Source organism: Biomphalaria glabrata, chromosome 7 (assembly GCF_947242115.1).
Source record: "Biomphalaria glabrata chromosome 7, xgBioGlab47.1, whole genome shotgun sequence".
Classification (NCBI taxonomy): domain Eukaryota; kingdom Metazoa; phylum Mollusca; class Gastropoda; family Planorbidae; genus Biomphalaria; species Biomphalaria glabrata.
In genome coordinates, this window is record NC_074717.1 from 6,893,829 (window position 1) to 6,909,036 (window position 15,208).

Here is a 15,208-nt window from a genome sequence, read left to right on the forward strand (position 1 = left end):
TCTGTCTGGTACAAATTTTGAACACGTTATTTCTCCCACTTCCCATTCTCGGATCATGTTGAAACTTTTGCACAATTATTCATTGTCCCTGACAAAACACGAATCGATCAAAAAATAGTGATAATTAATTAATTTTGTTTGATATTAAAAAGGAAATAAATCTTACAGCATTGAGATATATGTAGCTGTAAATGTAGAGCTCTCTCCCTATGATAAGCCCCCCCCCCTTTTTTTTTTAAAAGTATTTCTTATATTTTGCTTGTTTGAGTCTCTTCTGAAAGAGACATCCAGAGAACTCTTAACAAAGCTCGTATCACTCAGATCCTCTTAAAGACCCCAAGAGTCACGGCCTGGCCTCGGTAGCCTCGTGAAGTACTTGCACTGTTCTTTTCATCTTTGGCCTCACACACTAGGCCGTATTGTTATTGGTATTGTTATTAATACATGTAATACATATGAGTTTACGTATATGTACATTCCGAAGAAGAAAAACAGGGAGGGGAGGGCCAAAAAAACCCCCAAAACTATTGATCATTGAGTTTAATAAAAACCAGATTAGAGGTCACTTTATTGATTGGACTCACAGAGTACAATGTATCCGAGTCCCGTTTTTTTTTTATTTATTGTAAGGTTTGCTTGATCGGATTATGTTGAAAGGAATGTACAGATGCAGCACAGGAAACATTTCACGATTTGTTTTCAAATAGTCTGCTAAAGAGCCAAGCTCTAGGCGTGACTGTTTTGAATCACAGTGTAATAAAAGTTTTTATTCTTCTTTGATGGATTCACAATCTATAAAGGTTTCGCTTTAAAAAAAAAATGTAATATTCTTTGACAGCGTAGCTACAAGTCAGTAGTTTCCAACCTATGGCCCGCGGGCTATATCCGGCCTCTTGAAACGTCTTCCCTCATGGTTCCAGTTGGACTTTTTTGGTGAAGAAGTCCGTGAGACGTTGGAGATTTATATGGCGCGAAAAACGAAACAAGTTGTCCACCATGCCCTGATTTAATAATTTATCAAACTAATGAAATAAAAACTGAAATGGATTTTCATTTGATCTAGAGCTCATTAACAGCATGGACAGTTTGATTAAAAAAAAAATAAAACAAATTATATAGATTGAATGAAAAGACAAGATGTTTCATGGTGGTACGGCCGGCCTTACATAATTTGAGGCCCTAGGCGTTATGAATTTGGTGGTCCCAATTAAAAAAAAAAAAAAAAAAACAGCCAAAAACTGAAATTACGCTATAACGTTGGGCACACGTTTCGCTATTTCTTCTCTAAAAGATTCGTCTTGAGTCCTGTTCGAGGCCCCAAACAATCGGAGGCCCAAGAAGGCAGCCTAGTTTGCCAATGCCTAAGGCCGGCCTTGATGGACTTCCATCTCCCCGATCGTAATCAGAAACAATCAATATCAGATGTAGATGTCCACCTAAACAAAACGGTATAAGGCTGGAAAAAAACAAAATGAGGCATGAAGCCCCCTCAAAAAGAGGCGTAAGCCCGTAGAAAAAGCATAAGCTCTCCCCAAAAAAGTTTAATGGTGTATTACTATTTCTATATCGCTTTTAAGATTGATGGGCTTGGTGAATCGTCTCTTGGTTTATCTTTGTACATTTTTTTTTTCAAATTTATCAGCGTAAACAGCATTAGTCACCATAGCAACCGATTCGTCCCGTCTCAGAGGGGAAGCCACTCTGAGCTCCAGCGTTCAAACACTCGACAATTGAGGTATGTCACTGCAGGCATGTGTGTACCAATTTTTTTTTAACGCGGGGTGGGAAGAAAAAAAAAGGGGGGGGGAGAGAAAATGATAAGTACATCTTCAATAACGAGACCCCCCCCCTTTTTTTCCCCCTCTCTTAGTATGCTTCTAAATGACATGTTAGATGACACTTGTGTAGAGTGATTCATTCTCGGTTTGGACAGAGCAAAAGGTGAATGACATTGTCGTGACATTGATACACAGTCATGGCTACTGACACCTCACTCCCCCATTCACCCCCCCCCCCCCCACGCCAAGTGGTGAGGGTTGTCTACAACTGCCGATATGTTATGAGCCTCGTAATGCTACATTATAATGGCACGTTTCATATGTATAAAGCATACAACCATTCACAGTGAAAGCCTCAACAAACCAAGAGCTCTTGCTTTGATCCTACAGTGAGTCAACCAGTTCAGAAAAGAGACGCAAGGTGGGACACCACAATTTCTTACTAGCGATTACCTACCGCGCGAACTATTCACAAACCGCGAATTGACAATCTCTTTATCACGCTTGCTTAGTCATTTATCACTTTTTTTTCTCTGTTAACGAATTCATATTTTGTCTCGCAACAGGCAGAGAAGAACAACTTTAGGAATCACGCAGTACAAGCATTAAGACCTGATGTGACCGCCTCCTATTGACTTCGTTTTTAGTCAGCAAACACACAAGCTGACCTAAAAAAAAAAAAAACAGCTAATCTTAATCGTAGAAGGAATGTCCCTAAAACGAGAAACGCAAATAATGTGTTAAATAGTCTCCCAGCGAGAGGCAACTGACATCCTTGGGACGGATCTACCTAGCAACTAGTCACGAGGCCATCGTTGTGTCGGGGGCACCCTTGATGTAAGCCTACCATCTTTGTTAACAAAAGTGTGAAGGTTGGAAAAGAAAATGATTGGCTGTCATCGAATCATAGCGAGCTACTCGCTATCAAGGAAAAGGTAAACTGAGAAAATAAATAATGACGTCATTAAAAAATAGAGTGATTCAATTTACTCTCGACGAAACTTTGTTATTTCTTCACTGTCCTTCAATTGAAAGATTGGAACAGAAAGTTACAGAAGAATAGATCAAAGGGTTTTCACATGGACTGTTTTTATTGGCTTGCGGGCAGATTATAAGATTGGTTTTGATATCATGAATATATAATCAATTAAGAGGCGTTTTCCAGTGTTTGATTTTCCACAAAGGATTAATGGTTTAAGCTGAAGCGAACCTGACAAGGAATTTGGAAACAAGTTTTGCTTGACCACTCCCCGGCGTCTTTACCGGAATTGAGATGTAGCTGTAAATTGTAATACGCGTGATTTCACCATTGTGATGTTGTAGATGAGGCTTACACAGGCTCAGCACTGATTGGAGCGGAATAAGTCGCAACGATGACATCTATTTATACCACTCCCGTCCGGCCGTACGCCTCCATTATGGTGAGGCCCGTCAGGTCCGCAGGGGACGGTGAGTCTGCGACCTCCTTCGGAAACAGTAACGAAGATGTGAGGGTGAGTAGAAGTTTTTTTTTTTTCTTTTCGATTTATTTTTTAACCGTGGGGGCGTGATGGTTGAGTGGTAAAGCACTTGACTACTGAGCCGGGATTTCTTGGGTTCGAATCCCTGTGAAAACTAGGATTTCGACATTCGTGATTTTTAGGGCGCCCATGAGTCCACCCAACTATAATAGGTACCTGACTTTAGTTTTGAAAAAGCGGTTGGTCGTTGCAGTGGCTACATCACACCCTCGTTAACCATGGTCCAGAGAAACAGATGACCTTTACATCATCTTCCCCACAGATCGCGAGATCTAAAAGAGGTGCTGTACTACTTATTTTTTAAAACAATGGCTGCGACTTGACCTAACTAAAAATCTTTTGTTTTATCACACCGCGCCTTCTCTTTCAGTCTCTTATTAGATCCACGTCCTGCGGATAATTATTATTATTGTTGCTGTTATATAGCGCGTCTTATATATATATATATATATATGTGTGTGTGTGTGTTTATTCTTTTGTGGTCTTGTTGGAAAGGAGTATCTGGGAGAAGGTTACCGTGCTGCCTTTAGGAAATACAACTCTACTTGGGTGAATTTCTCCAATTGAAAATTGGTATGCATTCGAGATTCGAACTCGAATCTTCTAATTTTCTCATTTATGTTGCCAAAGTGATTTATACCACCCACTCATACATAATATATCCTGCAAAATTAGTATTTTATATAACACCATACAGTTGGCCATCATACACATTTTATTCTTAATTTCTTATGTACTTCTTGAAAGGGGTGAGGCTTGTGGATGTTTATTAAAGAAAAAATGAACAAAGGGAGATGATACCTAAATTTGATTAAATGAGGGGGGGGGGGGAGCGACCAAAGGGTTGTTACTCTTGTAAGCTGTCACCCCTTTAAAATAGATAGGCTATGATCGCTTACACCTGAGATTGGTCATTTATTATCGCAGTCAAATAAACCTACTTGTTGTTAAATAAACAAAGGGGGATAATAGAAGTTAACATATTGTTGAAGAAACCTGTTTTATCTCTTTGTTTAGGCAATGTGCATGCTTTTTCTTGGACATATTTTTTTCGGTTCTTGCTAAAAAAAAAAAAAAAAAACATTTTAGGACACAAAAAAAAAAGAATTGACCTATAGGTTGAAGGTCATGCTTAGTTATTAGTTCTCCTGTTTCTGTAACCAAATTTAACTAGAGTAAAATATTGCTAGCATAACGATTATATGATCTTGTTACTGCTTCTCTTAGAAATGAACGCAAATTCTAAAATAGATTCGAATTCGAGATACTCTCTCGACCAACCGACCACTTGCATATACTTCTTGTTAAGTCCCGTGTCCAAACCTTTAGTTCTACATGCATAACTAGTGTCTGCACGGGAACATACAAATATGTACAAACTATTGTCAACGCTTTGTCTGCATGCATGCGAAGAAAGTTTGGAAACAGAAGACAAATGACAAGAAGTCCCGCCTTATATATTCTTATGTAAACATAAACACACACAGATGTAATATGTTTGCTTTTCTCTCCCTCCCTTTTTTATATCTTAGTGCTGTCATTGGCAATAGGCCTGAACAATGTTAATCTAATCTCTCTCTCTCTTTCTTTCTCTCTCTCATTCTTTCTCTCTCCTTCTTTCTTGTTCTCTTTTTCTCTCTCTCCCTCTCTTACTTTCGCTCTCTCTCTGTCTATCTGTCTCTGTCTGTCTCTGTCTCTCTCTCTTACTTTCTCTCTCTCTCTCTCTCTCTCTCTATCTGTCTCTGTCTGTCTGTCTCTGCCTCTCTCTTACTTTCTCTCTCTCTCTCTCTCTCTCTCTCTATCTGTCTCTGTCTGTGTGTGTGTGTGTCTCTCTCTCTATCTGTCTCTGTCTGTCTCTCTATCTGCCTCTGTCTGTCTGTCTGTCTGTCTGTCTATCTGCCTGTCTGTCTGTCTTTCTCTCTCTCTCTCTCTCTCTCTCTCTCTCTCTCTCTCTCTCTCTCTCTATATATATATATATATATATATATATATATATATATATATATATATATATATATATATAAATATATATATATATCTATATATATATATATATATATAAATATATATATATACATTGATTGGTTGACTTATGTATAGAATTAAAGACATAACGTAATAAAGACAAGTGGTAGATCTAAAAGTTCATATGTTGAAGCCACTGATACAACTTCGGTATTAACAACATCTCTAATCATGGTGTTGACGTTGTACGTCTATAAAACAGTATTCGGTTCATATTCGATCCGAATTAGTCAGCAGCCATAACAAACTAATGCTCCTCCACAAGGTTTACCGAGCTTAGCCTCTTGTGGGCTACCGCAGTACCGAGCTCATTGCACTTGACGGGAATGTAATTAAAGGTTCTCGTGCAACAATGGCAGTTATGAAGGAATACTTTGAGGCGTCCCTCGTCAAGCCCCTTACCAGTCTGTGTTGGGGTCAGGGTCAATGGAGGCGTTGTCTCCGAAGCGACCGTATGTAAGTGAGCCTCTTGTTAGATAATGGGTGGGAGGGAGGGAACTCTTTATGGAGTAAGGGAGGTAAATGAAGAGCCAATTACTGGCTCCTGGCTTTCTCAGTAATCATGAATCGTTAGGTGCTTCGCCTCTATTTTATTTGTTAGACACTCAAGGATCCTAATCTAATGATATCAAAGATATAGTACAAATCTTATCGTTAATTACCGTGTGCATTATATTATGATGTATGATTTTGTGCAGACAAATGGAATATGTATCTACTTTTTTTTAAAGTTAAAAATGTGGTTTACGAAGACAGTAATATATTTTGAATGCATGTAGTAAAAATAACATTTATTCAGACTATAGAACTATTGCATCATTACATAATCTAAATTTAGAATACCATAATACGTACAAATGGAAGACAGTATATACAGAATTATTTTTTCAGCGATATAGTGGAGATAAAATACAATTCACAGAAAAACTGGATACAAAAGAGGAGGTGGGGAGATATTATGGGTCGCCTATGTAGCTTACTCAAAATCTATCTATCTATCTATCTATCTATCCATCTATATGTCTATCTGTCAATCTGTATGTCTATTTATCCATCTATTCATCTATCTATCTATCTATCTATCTATCTATCTATCTATCTATCTATCTATCTATCTATCTATCTGTCTATCTGTCTGTCTGTCGGTCTGTCGGTCTGTCTGTCTGTCTGTCTGTCTCTCTCTCTCTCTCTATTTATCTATCTGTCTGTCTGTCTGTCGGTCTGTTTGTATGTCTGTCTCTCTCTCTCTCTCTATCTATCTATCTATTAGTCTGTCTGTCTGTCTGTCTGTCTGTCTGTCTGTCTCTCTATCTATCTATCTATCTATCTATCTATCTATCTATCTATCTATCTATCTATCTATCTATCTATCTATCTAGCTATCTATCCATCCATTTATATATCTATATCTAAAATATCTATATCTATAGTTATTGTGTTTTGCTTGGTGTAATGCACAAATTGTAAAACAAATTTTCTTATGGATAATGAAGATTTTATAAATTTACATGACACGACAAAAGGAAACTTTTTGAGATACGCTGGTTTAGAGGTTTCTTCTGCCCCAAATCAAGAGTGTGTAACCTTGACCCACAAACCTAAACAAGAAGCCATTGTTTTGTCATTAACAAAGGTTCACTATGTCGTCTGCTATGTGAATTTTTGGCGGGCATTTAAATATTAGGTACGTATTTAATTAACAGATGAGATGGTCTCTTACTTGAACTTGGAATGCTGGGAAAATATGGAAATCAAATTCGATGCATTTTTTAAATTATTATGTACACGTTAGTTTACAGCCATCTGTACTAGGTTTCTAGTCTTAACACGCTATATGGCCTATTGGAATTGGGGATTTGTGTATAATGCAGAACAGAGATTTAGAATAATCTAGATCAGTGATGCCTAAAATACGGCCCACGGGCCATATCCGGCCCGCGACGTGGTTTCATCCGGCCCGCCGAAACGTCGGTACATATTGCTTACAAAGTTTTTCTCTGATGGATTGGTACCAAAACATTTAAAACTTGTAGGTTTATGCAATGGGGGAGCCGAAAAAACTAAAAGTGGAGTCTGAATTTAGAATCTACCAGGAAAAGTGGATGGATCTTTACCTATTTTTTTGTGGGACATGATAATAAACCAGCAAATTTATTTTGTAAAGTGTGGCTGTTATGAAGCACAACATAGAAACAGATTATAAAACATTCTTAGTTGGACTTCGAATTAAAGATGATTAAACTACGCCTAAAGGATCGATGGGGATATTTGCTAAGAAGAGACAAGAATATGAGTCGTTTGGTAAAGCTATCTACAATGTTGCTCACATTTTAAGTAGAGAAATGAAGCCAGTTTCAGACGCTTTATGATGATAGACTTCCAATATCCCATTGATTAATGTAAAATGCAAAAGTTTCTAATAAACTTGTTTTAGGTCAATTTCATTTCATTTTTGTACTTTTTCGGTCATGTGGCTCACGACAGAGGTGTCGGAAATCAAAATGGCCCGCAGGTCGAATTAGGTTGGGCATTACTGATTTAGATCAAGACTAAATGCTTGGAGATTATTTGAAGGGTATTAGAATGTTTTTTTTTTTTTCTGTTATGTCATTTGTTTATTTTTAAAAGCTGTTTTAAAACCATAACAAGATATTTAATTTATTTTATTCGTTTACTCTTTTTTTTTTTACTCCCTCCTACTTGCTATCTCACTTCTCATTTGCATTGTCCTCGACTCTCACTTTTAATTTTCTCCCTTCTCATCTCTCTAAGCGCTTCTTTCTCTTTACATCTCTCTCTCTCTCTCTCTCTTTATCTTATCTCTTCTCTCCTTTCTCTTTACGCCTATATCATTTCATTTCTCTCCTTTCTCTTTACATCTCTTTATCTTTTTTTCTCTTTCTTCTAGGGTATCTCTCTCTCTCTCTCTTTCTCTCTATTATATATATATATATGTACATATATAACAGTAGGTCAACATACATGGTCAGCAGAACTCATGCCATAAATAGCGTTTAGGATCAGATTAACTAACTCGGTTACCACCTGTTAACTGTGTCTATGTTGGGTTTAGGATTAGCCCAATTATCGTCCACCAATTTATTGCCCTCGTGCACGCCCCAATGTCCCTCTCAACGAAGTCCCACTTGAGCCTCGTCATTAGACACAGCCACCCATCAAACCATTGAATCTTCCCCCCCCCCTTTTCCAGATGACACACGAGAGGGAGAGTACCGTTAGCTTCGATCTCAAGTGGTCCTTCTGTCCAGTGGGCTCGGTTAGGTCGACCCTCTGTGGTCAAGAATCATCATCCGGGAACAAAACGTTCTCAAATGCTCGGCTTGCTCCAGGCTGAAGTAAATCGGCAATGAAAATATTTGGGCCCTGGTGTGATGGGAGGTAGAAGCTATACACCGCGTCCTTGAGACACAGCTACTATGAAAGCGTCCCAGTTATTGCGTTACGCAGACGTGACTCCACTTAAGTTTTTCTTTTGTCCTCCTAAACTTCCTGCTATTTAGTATTGCTACCTTGAGAAGAGGGAACACGACCGGGGAGGGGGGGGGAACACGACCGGAAAGGTGGGGGGGGGGGAGGGGGGAGACTGATTCTTGCTCTATTAATTTAGGGCCAGATATGCATTTTATTAATAGTTTTTTTCTCTCTAAATATTGTAATTAACCAATCATTTTAACGTGATAGTTGACTTATAATTCACTGAATTGAGTTTTATATTTAACATTTGTATCAAATAGCCATCTAGATGTTTGTTTAGTTGTGAATGTGTGCGTGCATTTCAGGGGCGTCGACCAACGACAAGTTCATTAGGTAATAAACAAAAGCGTTTCTCTTGTTTCGTTTGCTTGTTTGACATATTTTTAAGTGTTCCTTCAGAATTGATGATTATTACATCCTAGCTGAACCTCCCGTAGAATGGCAGCGGGATGGATGCAGGCAGGATTCAAACGTGGGACTATCGAGAGGACAGTCCAGAGTGCATACCACCTGACCAGGCAGTCATCTTTTGTTAGTATATAGGAAAAATCGCAGTGTATGACTCTTATAGTAACGTGCGTTTGTATTGAGTGAAAGAATCCATAACATCTGACGTGAAAATAGAATGGAACACATTCTGATGAAACTTTACATAGATCTTTCAGAATCTCGGTATGTACGTTGTGTCTACTTCATCGTTACGAAACATGTCCGAATCATGTAAAACATTTTACAAACATTATACAAATAATGGAGAACGAAATAAAACCTAATATCCAGAGTAAAATACCCAGCGTTAGCAGCACTGCTCTTTTCGTTCCAAAAAAAAGAACTAAAATTTGAATTTCCCGCTGAGCAGAGTTCACACAATGACCCCCGCCTGTTTAAACAAAGAGGCAGACGACAATGGCGACACGTGTCAGCTGCTAGACATTACATTTATACCTTTGAGAAATGATTTTATTGAAGAATGAAAAAAAAAAAAAAGCTGGGGTCTTGTGGGGTCACGAGAAGACAGTGTGTACATCTAGACACATCTGTGTGTTGACACATGGAACACAGCGTGTTGTCAACACTACGTGGAGTGTTATGTGCCGGTGAAAACATTTCTTGAAATTGTGTTTCATCGCAAGATTTTGATATGACTTTGTGTATAGGGGAAAAAATTCTCAAATTGTTCATGTAGTAAAAATTCTGTTTGGTTTGATGTACAGACTACAGGCTGTGAATTGTGTAATTTTTAAATGACTTTTATGCGTGTGTGTGGAAATATTTTGCGTAAGTTCTGAACAACATTTCCAACTTAACTCTTTCTCTCCTATTTGACGATGCCAACGTTGATTTGACCCCGTTAAACTAAATCGATTTTTTGGATTTATTAACTTTAATTTGTATTGATAAAAAAAAAAGCATGCATTCCTCTATAATTTGATACCAAATGCGACATTTTCTGATAACAAATAACAAATTAATTGAAGTTTAATCATATCAGGATAGTGAAATACAAAAGAGCAAAATGAATAATTCTATCGGAACGAGGAAAATAATTACGGAGAGAAAGAGTTAAAACATCGTGTTTTCTTTTTTCGTTTCGTGTTGTTCACTGATCTCATTTTTGAAGGGATTTATTTAAAGTTGTAATTAAATTATAATAAACCGACGAAACAGTTAAACAAAACTAGACCTTCGAATTTCTTTAAGTCATTCAAGGCATTGTCTTCGAGTTTAAGATTAACGAAGTGCAGTATTTCACGTGGATACACAGACCCACATCTGACCTACTTATTTTGTTACATCTCAAGTAGACAATCATTAACTGCTACTAAATACAAAACCTGATTTCCTTTTCATACAAAGGTCGTAGATAAAAATGGAGAGAGCTTTAACATCCTACAACATGTCACATCAAAGCCCTAAGCAAAGATATGCAGTGAGTCCCGTAGCCACGGTGGCATACATCCGCTCACAAATGAGGGGAAACAAATCTAAACAAGATCCCGCGAAAAATGTCTGGAAGCAAAATTTAAGCGGACGTCAGCAGAATATAAATAGCCGTGATAGAATCGATTCAAGAAATGGATTAGTGAATGAGTTATCGATCCCGGCAATGGATGAAACCAATCCTGTGTTTGGAATCGACGCCAGCAGATGTCCAGTATTTGAAAGAAAACTTCCCAACTCCGGAAAAAGTAAGGATTATAGGTTAAACGATCTTGACCGAGAGGAGACAGCTACGGGAGATGTTTATAAATCCCAGTCTCATGGGTCCTATAACTCACAAACAGTAAATCAAGACTCACCGAACAATATAAAACAGAGAAAAATTTCTGACGCTCAAATTGACGGCTTAAAAGAAACAGAAGCACTACAAAAGGTGAACAAATCTGAGACAAAGGAATTTGTTCAAAATTGTAGAATTCAAGAAGCGTCTTCTGCCCAACAACGCATGGCAACCAATCGTTCGGCTGAATACAGGGAACGCCAAGCAAGCGTTAGATTCAATAAAATCACTGCACAACTAAAACATATCTTTAGCCATAGAAATCAACCTTCCAACAAAGTGACAGACAATGAAAAAAGAAATTCAACTTACGGACACTTTGATGGTACGTTAGTCCCTAGAAGCCAACAAGTTTATCCAGGAATTCCTCCTGGAGACCCAACTGCAAACCAAACGCATCTTCCGCGTTCTTCTTTGGAGGTACAGGAAGTCACCAGAGAGACGTATTATCCTGATGCTAAGCGTATTAAAATTGAACCGGAAATCTCCCACGAAGAGGTGCAGCTACGTCGCTTTAGTCAGCCTTTAGGCCAGCAGTTACATTCTTGGAAAGACAACACAAAATCGGATTGGTGTGATCCTCAAAAAGAACCAAGCCGAAGATGGATAATGAAAAAGGATGCAGCGCAACAACGAACTGTTGCTAAGGACGAATATGGCCAAGTTCAAAGGTCAACTTTGAGACGAGATGGTGCAGAGGGAGGCACTTTACGAAGCAACAAATCAACCCATCCAGCTAGACCTAACACTGATGCTCTTCCACCTGTACAACCTGCATCTGGTGTTGGAAGAATGCCGAAATCTGGTAAGATCATTTTGTTTTTGCGTACACTATTTTAGTTCTATTTTTATAAAAAAATAATCTATACACACTTTATTTAACATATACTTAAAATTTAATTATAAATAATGATGATTCTATCTTGTTACAATAAATATTTATATTGTCTTTACAGAATCTCTCACTTGGGATCCAGGACAAACTGCCCTGACGTCTACACCTATGAAACCCCTACCAGTTCAAGCTGCACCTTCCGTCACCACAGAGAGCCAGAGTACAAAACTTAGTGCCGACCAGCGTGGCAGACCAGCAGATCACATTGTAAGATACGAGAACAAGAAGGTCACTTTAACACAGGCTGCATCAAAACCACCCATCTGTGTCTCAAACTCGGGCAAGGTAAAAATAACCAAAATATGTAAAGACGAAAACAACTACACTCCAGATCCCCTGCTGCCCAGACTAAGAACCGCCCTGTCTAATGCATACACACAGTTTCAGAGAAGGGCGAGAAACCCAACGATCCATCTACCTAATTCTGTGCCAGCTGAGTTTGGAAGAACTAAACTTCAGAGTAAAGAAAAGTTAAAACCAGTCAATTTATTTCCAGATCTACATGTACAGGGTTCTGCCACTACACAAAGTGATAGATTTGAACAATCGAATGCAGAGACCCATTCTCGCGAGGCGAACAAATTTGGAAGCAAAGAAGAATGTAAACCAAAAGCAATCTTGCTAAGCAGAAGCAATGTACCACAATTATCTACAAATAGACAGCAATTATTGTCAGGATCCATAGCTGAAAGACACTTCAAGACATATCATGGGGATAGTCTACGGACTAAAATGGTCAATGCCGTGAAGAAACAATCTTACATCGAGGCTGGACATTCAGAGGCTGGACGGTCAAATCGCTTGCCTTCACCTCAGAGACATAGAGCTTCACTGCCTCTTGGCAACAAGACATCTGCTCGTGTCAGACACGCCAAGTCTGTGGACATTGCTGCAATTTACAGTCAGCTCCCTCGCAGTACAAGAAAATCCAGCGACCTTGACTCGCTTAAAGAAAATCGACATCGAGCTCAATTAGAACAACAGACTCGTCAGCCAGATATTCCGGAAAGCAACGAAACTACTGGTAATGGCTATAGTTCTCACGAGAAACAGACGCCAAATGATGGCAAATACAAATTTTCTCTAAATGACTATTCTTCTTATCAAAACGAAGAATTCAGACCTGGAATGGAGTTTCTTAAAGACCTGGAGAACACTTACGGAGATAGCGGAAGCCCACTGAACGCGATTACAAGACAATCTCCGCTTTATGTGAGAATCAACCCACAAAACAATAATCCTGATCGACGCAAAAGTTTACCACTTTCCAATTTACAAACTACGCAGCGGCCAGACTCTCATCTCTTACTCCCGTCTGCTCTCAAGAGGTCAAGTGAATATCTCAAAAGGTCAAGTGAATACTTTAATACAGGTATAAGCAACGTTTCGAACCAGTCGATCGCATTGCATAAAGCAACGCCGTTGAACATCCCAAAAGATTCGGTGAGTGCACCAAACTATGACTTTAAAGGCTCTAAACAACATGAGGTGACAGAAAACTCACATTTGAAGCATGCGCAATCTGTCCGATATTTCCAAAGGCAGCATCCAATACGTGATGCCTTACATTCACAGCTAAACATCATCCATGAGCAAAATCTCCCTCAAACTTTTCATGTCCAAAACAGTCCGACAGATTTTAAATCTTGTAATGGCCCAAATTCATACCAAAAACCAGCGGACAAGGTTTCAACCTTCTCACCGTCCGCTCTTCAACTTGAAAATGAATGTTTCTATGAAGCGGATTCACAAACGTCTCGGGTGTGTGAGAAGGCTAGCGGACGTCTTGCATCTCGCAATGATTTTCCCAAAGGGATATCCCAAAACCTGGACGGCAGCCTCCATCAGAGTAAATCTACAGTTCACTTGCTATCTACGTCGAGGCAAACTTCCAGCGAAACTTTATCTTCGGGCTACAGATCTCTAGACAGAAAAGAGAATCGTCGACGAAGTAATCGACTTCCAATGCTTACTACGGAAAACAATGGCAGAATCGAAGCCAACGATTCTTCGAATGACAGAGTGTTTGAAGGACCAAACTACGTCAATAAGATAGGTCCTTATGACATGCCAACTAATCTCGTTGACGACCCGGGAAAAAATAACGTCAAAACTTATAAATTTGATTCCCGGGGAAAGACAAGAACATCAGACTTTCAGTTTGAACGAACTGAGAACTATAAGGATAAAAATGACTATATTAGCAGCACAAGACCATACCGTGCAAGTCTTTCCACCTCGGTATCTAACACTCGAAAGACGGCTAATGAAAATGTCGCTAAAACACAAATGCACGAGAGTGCACTTCCGGTGAACTATGATGAGCTACCAAGGTCTATAGACGTAATAGTCACGGACCCAGCTTTTTCTAAGTTGGAATCGGATGAGTTGGCATCTCCATCGGTAATGTACCGCAGTTACTTTATTTTATTTACTATGTTTTACTATGCAACTTGTACATAAGTAATTTCATTTTGTAATTATGCGTTCGCGAATAGAAGATATTGCGGTTGTATAACTAAAGTGTCTGACTATTATCAAAGACAACTCGTAATAATTGTGTCATTTGCGTGAACAGAAGAAAACAAAGAAAAAATTATGAACACCCCCCCCCCCCCAAAAAAAAAGGGGGGGGGGTTTCAAAAAAATACTGGGGAGGGGAAAACACAATACGAATTTTTTTTTTTTATGTTAAGCAATGATTTTAAAAAGCTGGTTGGAAAATATGGTTCAAATGTCGAACAAATTACTTTAAAAAAAAAAAGAGAGGATTTGAAGGGGAGGGAATGACATATTAACAGTTCACTGTTTGAGTTTTTTTGTTTTATTTTTTGCTGGCCACTTGCGTTGAGGGTTCATAGGCGATATTATTTGAAAATAAATGGTGGGGTGAGCTTGAAAATGCTTTCAAACGTTTAAGTACCATCTGATTTTTTTTTAATTTTTTTAAAAACCTTTAGTCATTGGAGAAAAAAAAAGATCAGGGAAACACTTTGTTGTTACGTGTAACAAATGACACAAAAAAACTGCGGTCGTACGTTTTTTACAAAGCTGTTATCAATTCCGTCTGTCTGGTGCTGATTTTGAACACGTTTATTTCTCGCACACCCATTCTCGGATCAGGTTGAATGTTTACATAAGTATATTGTACCTAAAAAGACAATAATAACAATAATCTTTATGGTCCGTAAGGAATTGTCTTACTATTTGTGCA

The 15,208-nt window shown here is 38.6% G+C and overlaps 1 protein-coding gene across 3 annotated transcripts in view; it reads left to right on the forward strand.

Moving 5' to 3' along the window:
- LOC106066251 (uncharacterized) overlaps positions 1–15,208 on the forward strand; it is a 77,959-nt gene that overhangs the window by 11,263 nt on the left and 51,488 nt on the right. Inside the window, exons 1-3 of one of the 3 annotated variants that reach the window (XM_056035119.1) lie at positions 9,621–10,096; positions 10,520–11,904; positions 12,056–14,397. The exons of 1 other annotated variant lie outside the window; for it this stretch is intronic. In XM_056035119.1, the coding sequence (XP_055891094.1) occupies positions 10,689–11,904; positions 12,056–14,397 (3,558 nt within the window). In that variant the 5' untranslated portion in view covers positions 9,621–10,096; positions 10,520–10,688. Of the gene's footprint in view, positions 1–2,344; positions 3,272–9,620; positions 10,097–10,519; positions 11,905–12,055; positions 14,398–15,208 lie in introns of those variants that run through there. One more of the 3 variants, XM_056035120.1, reaches the window with a different exon arrangement.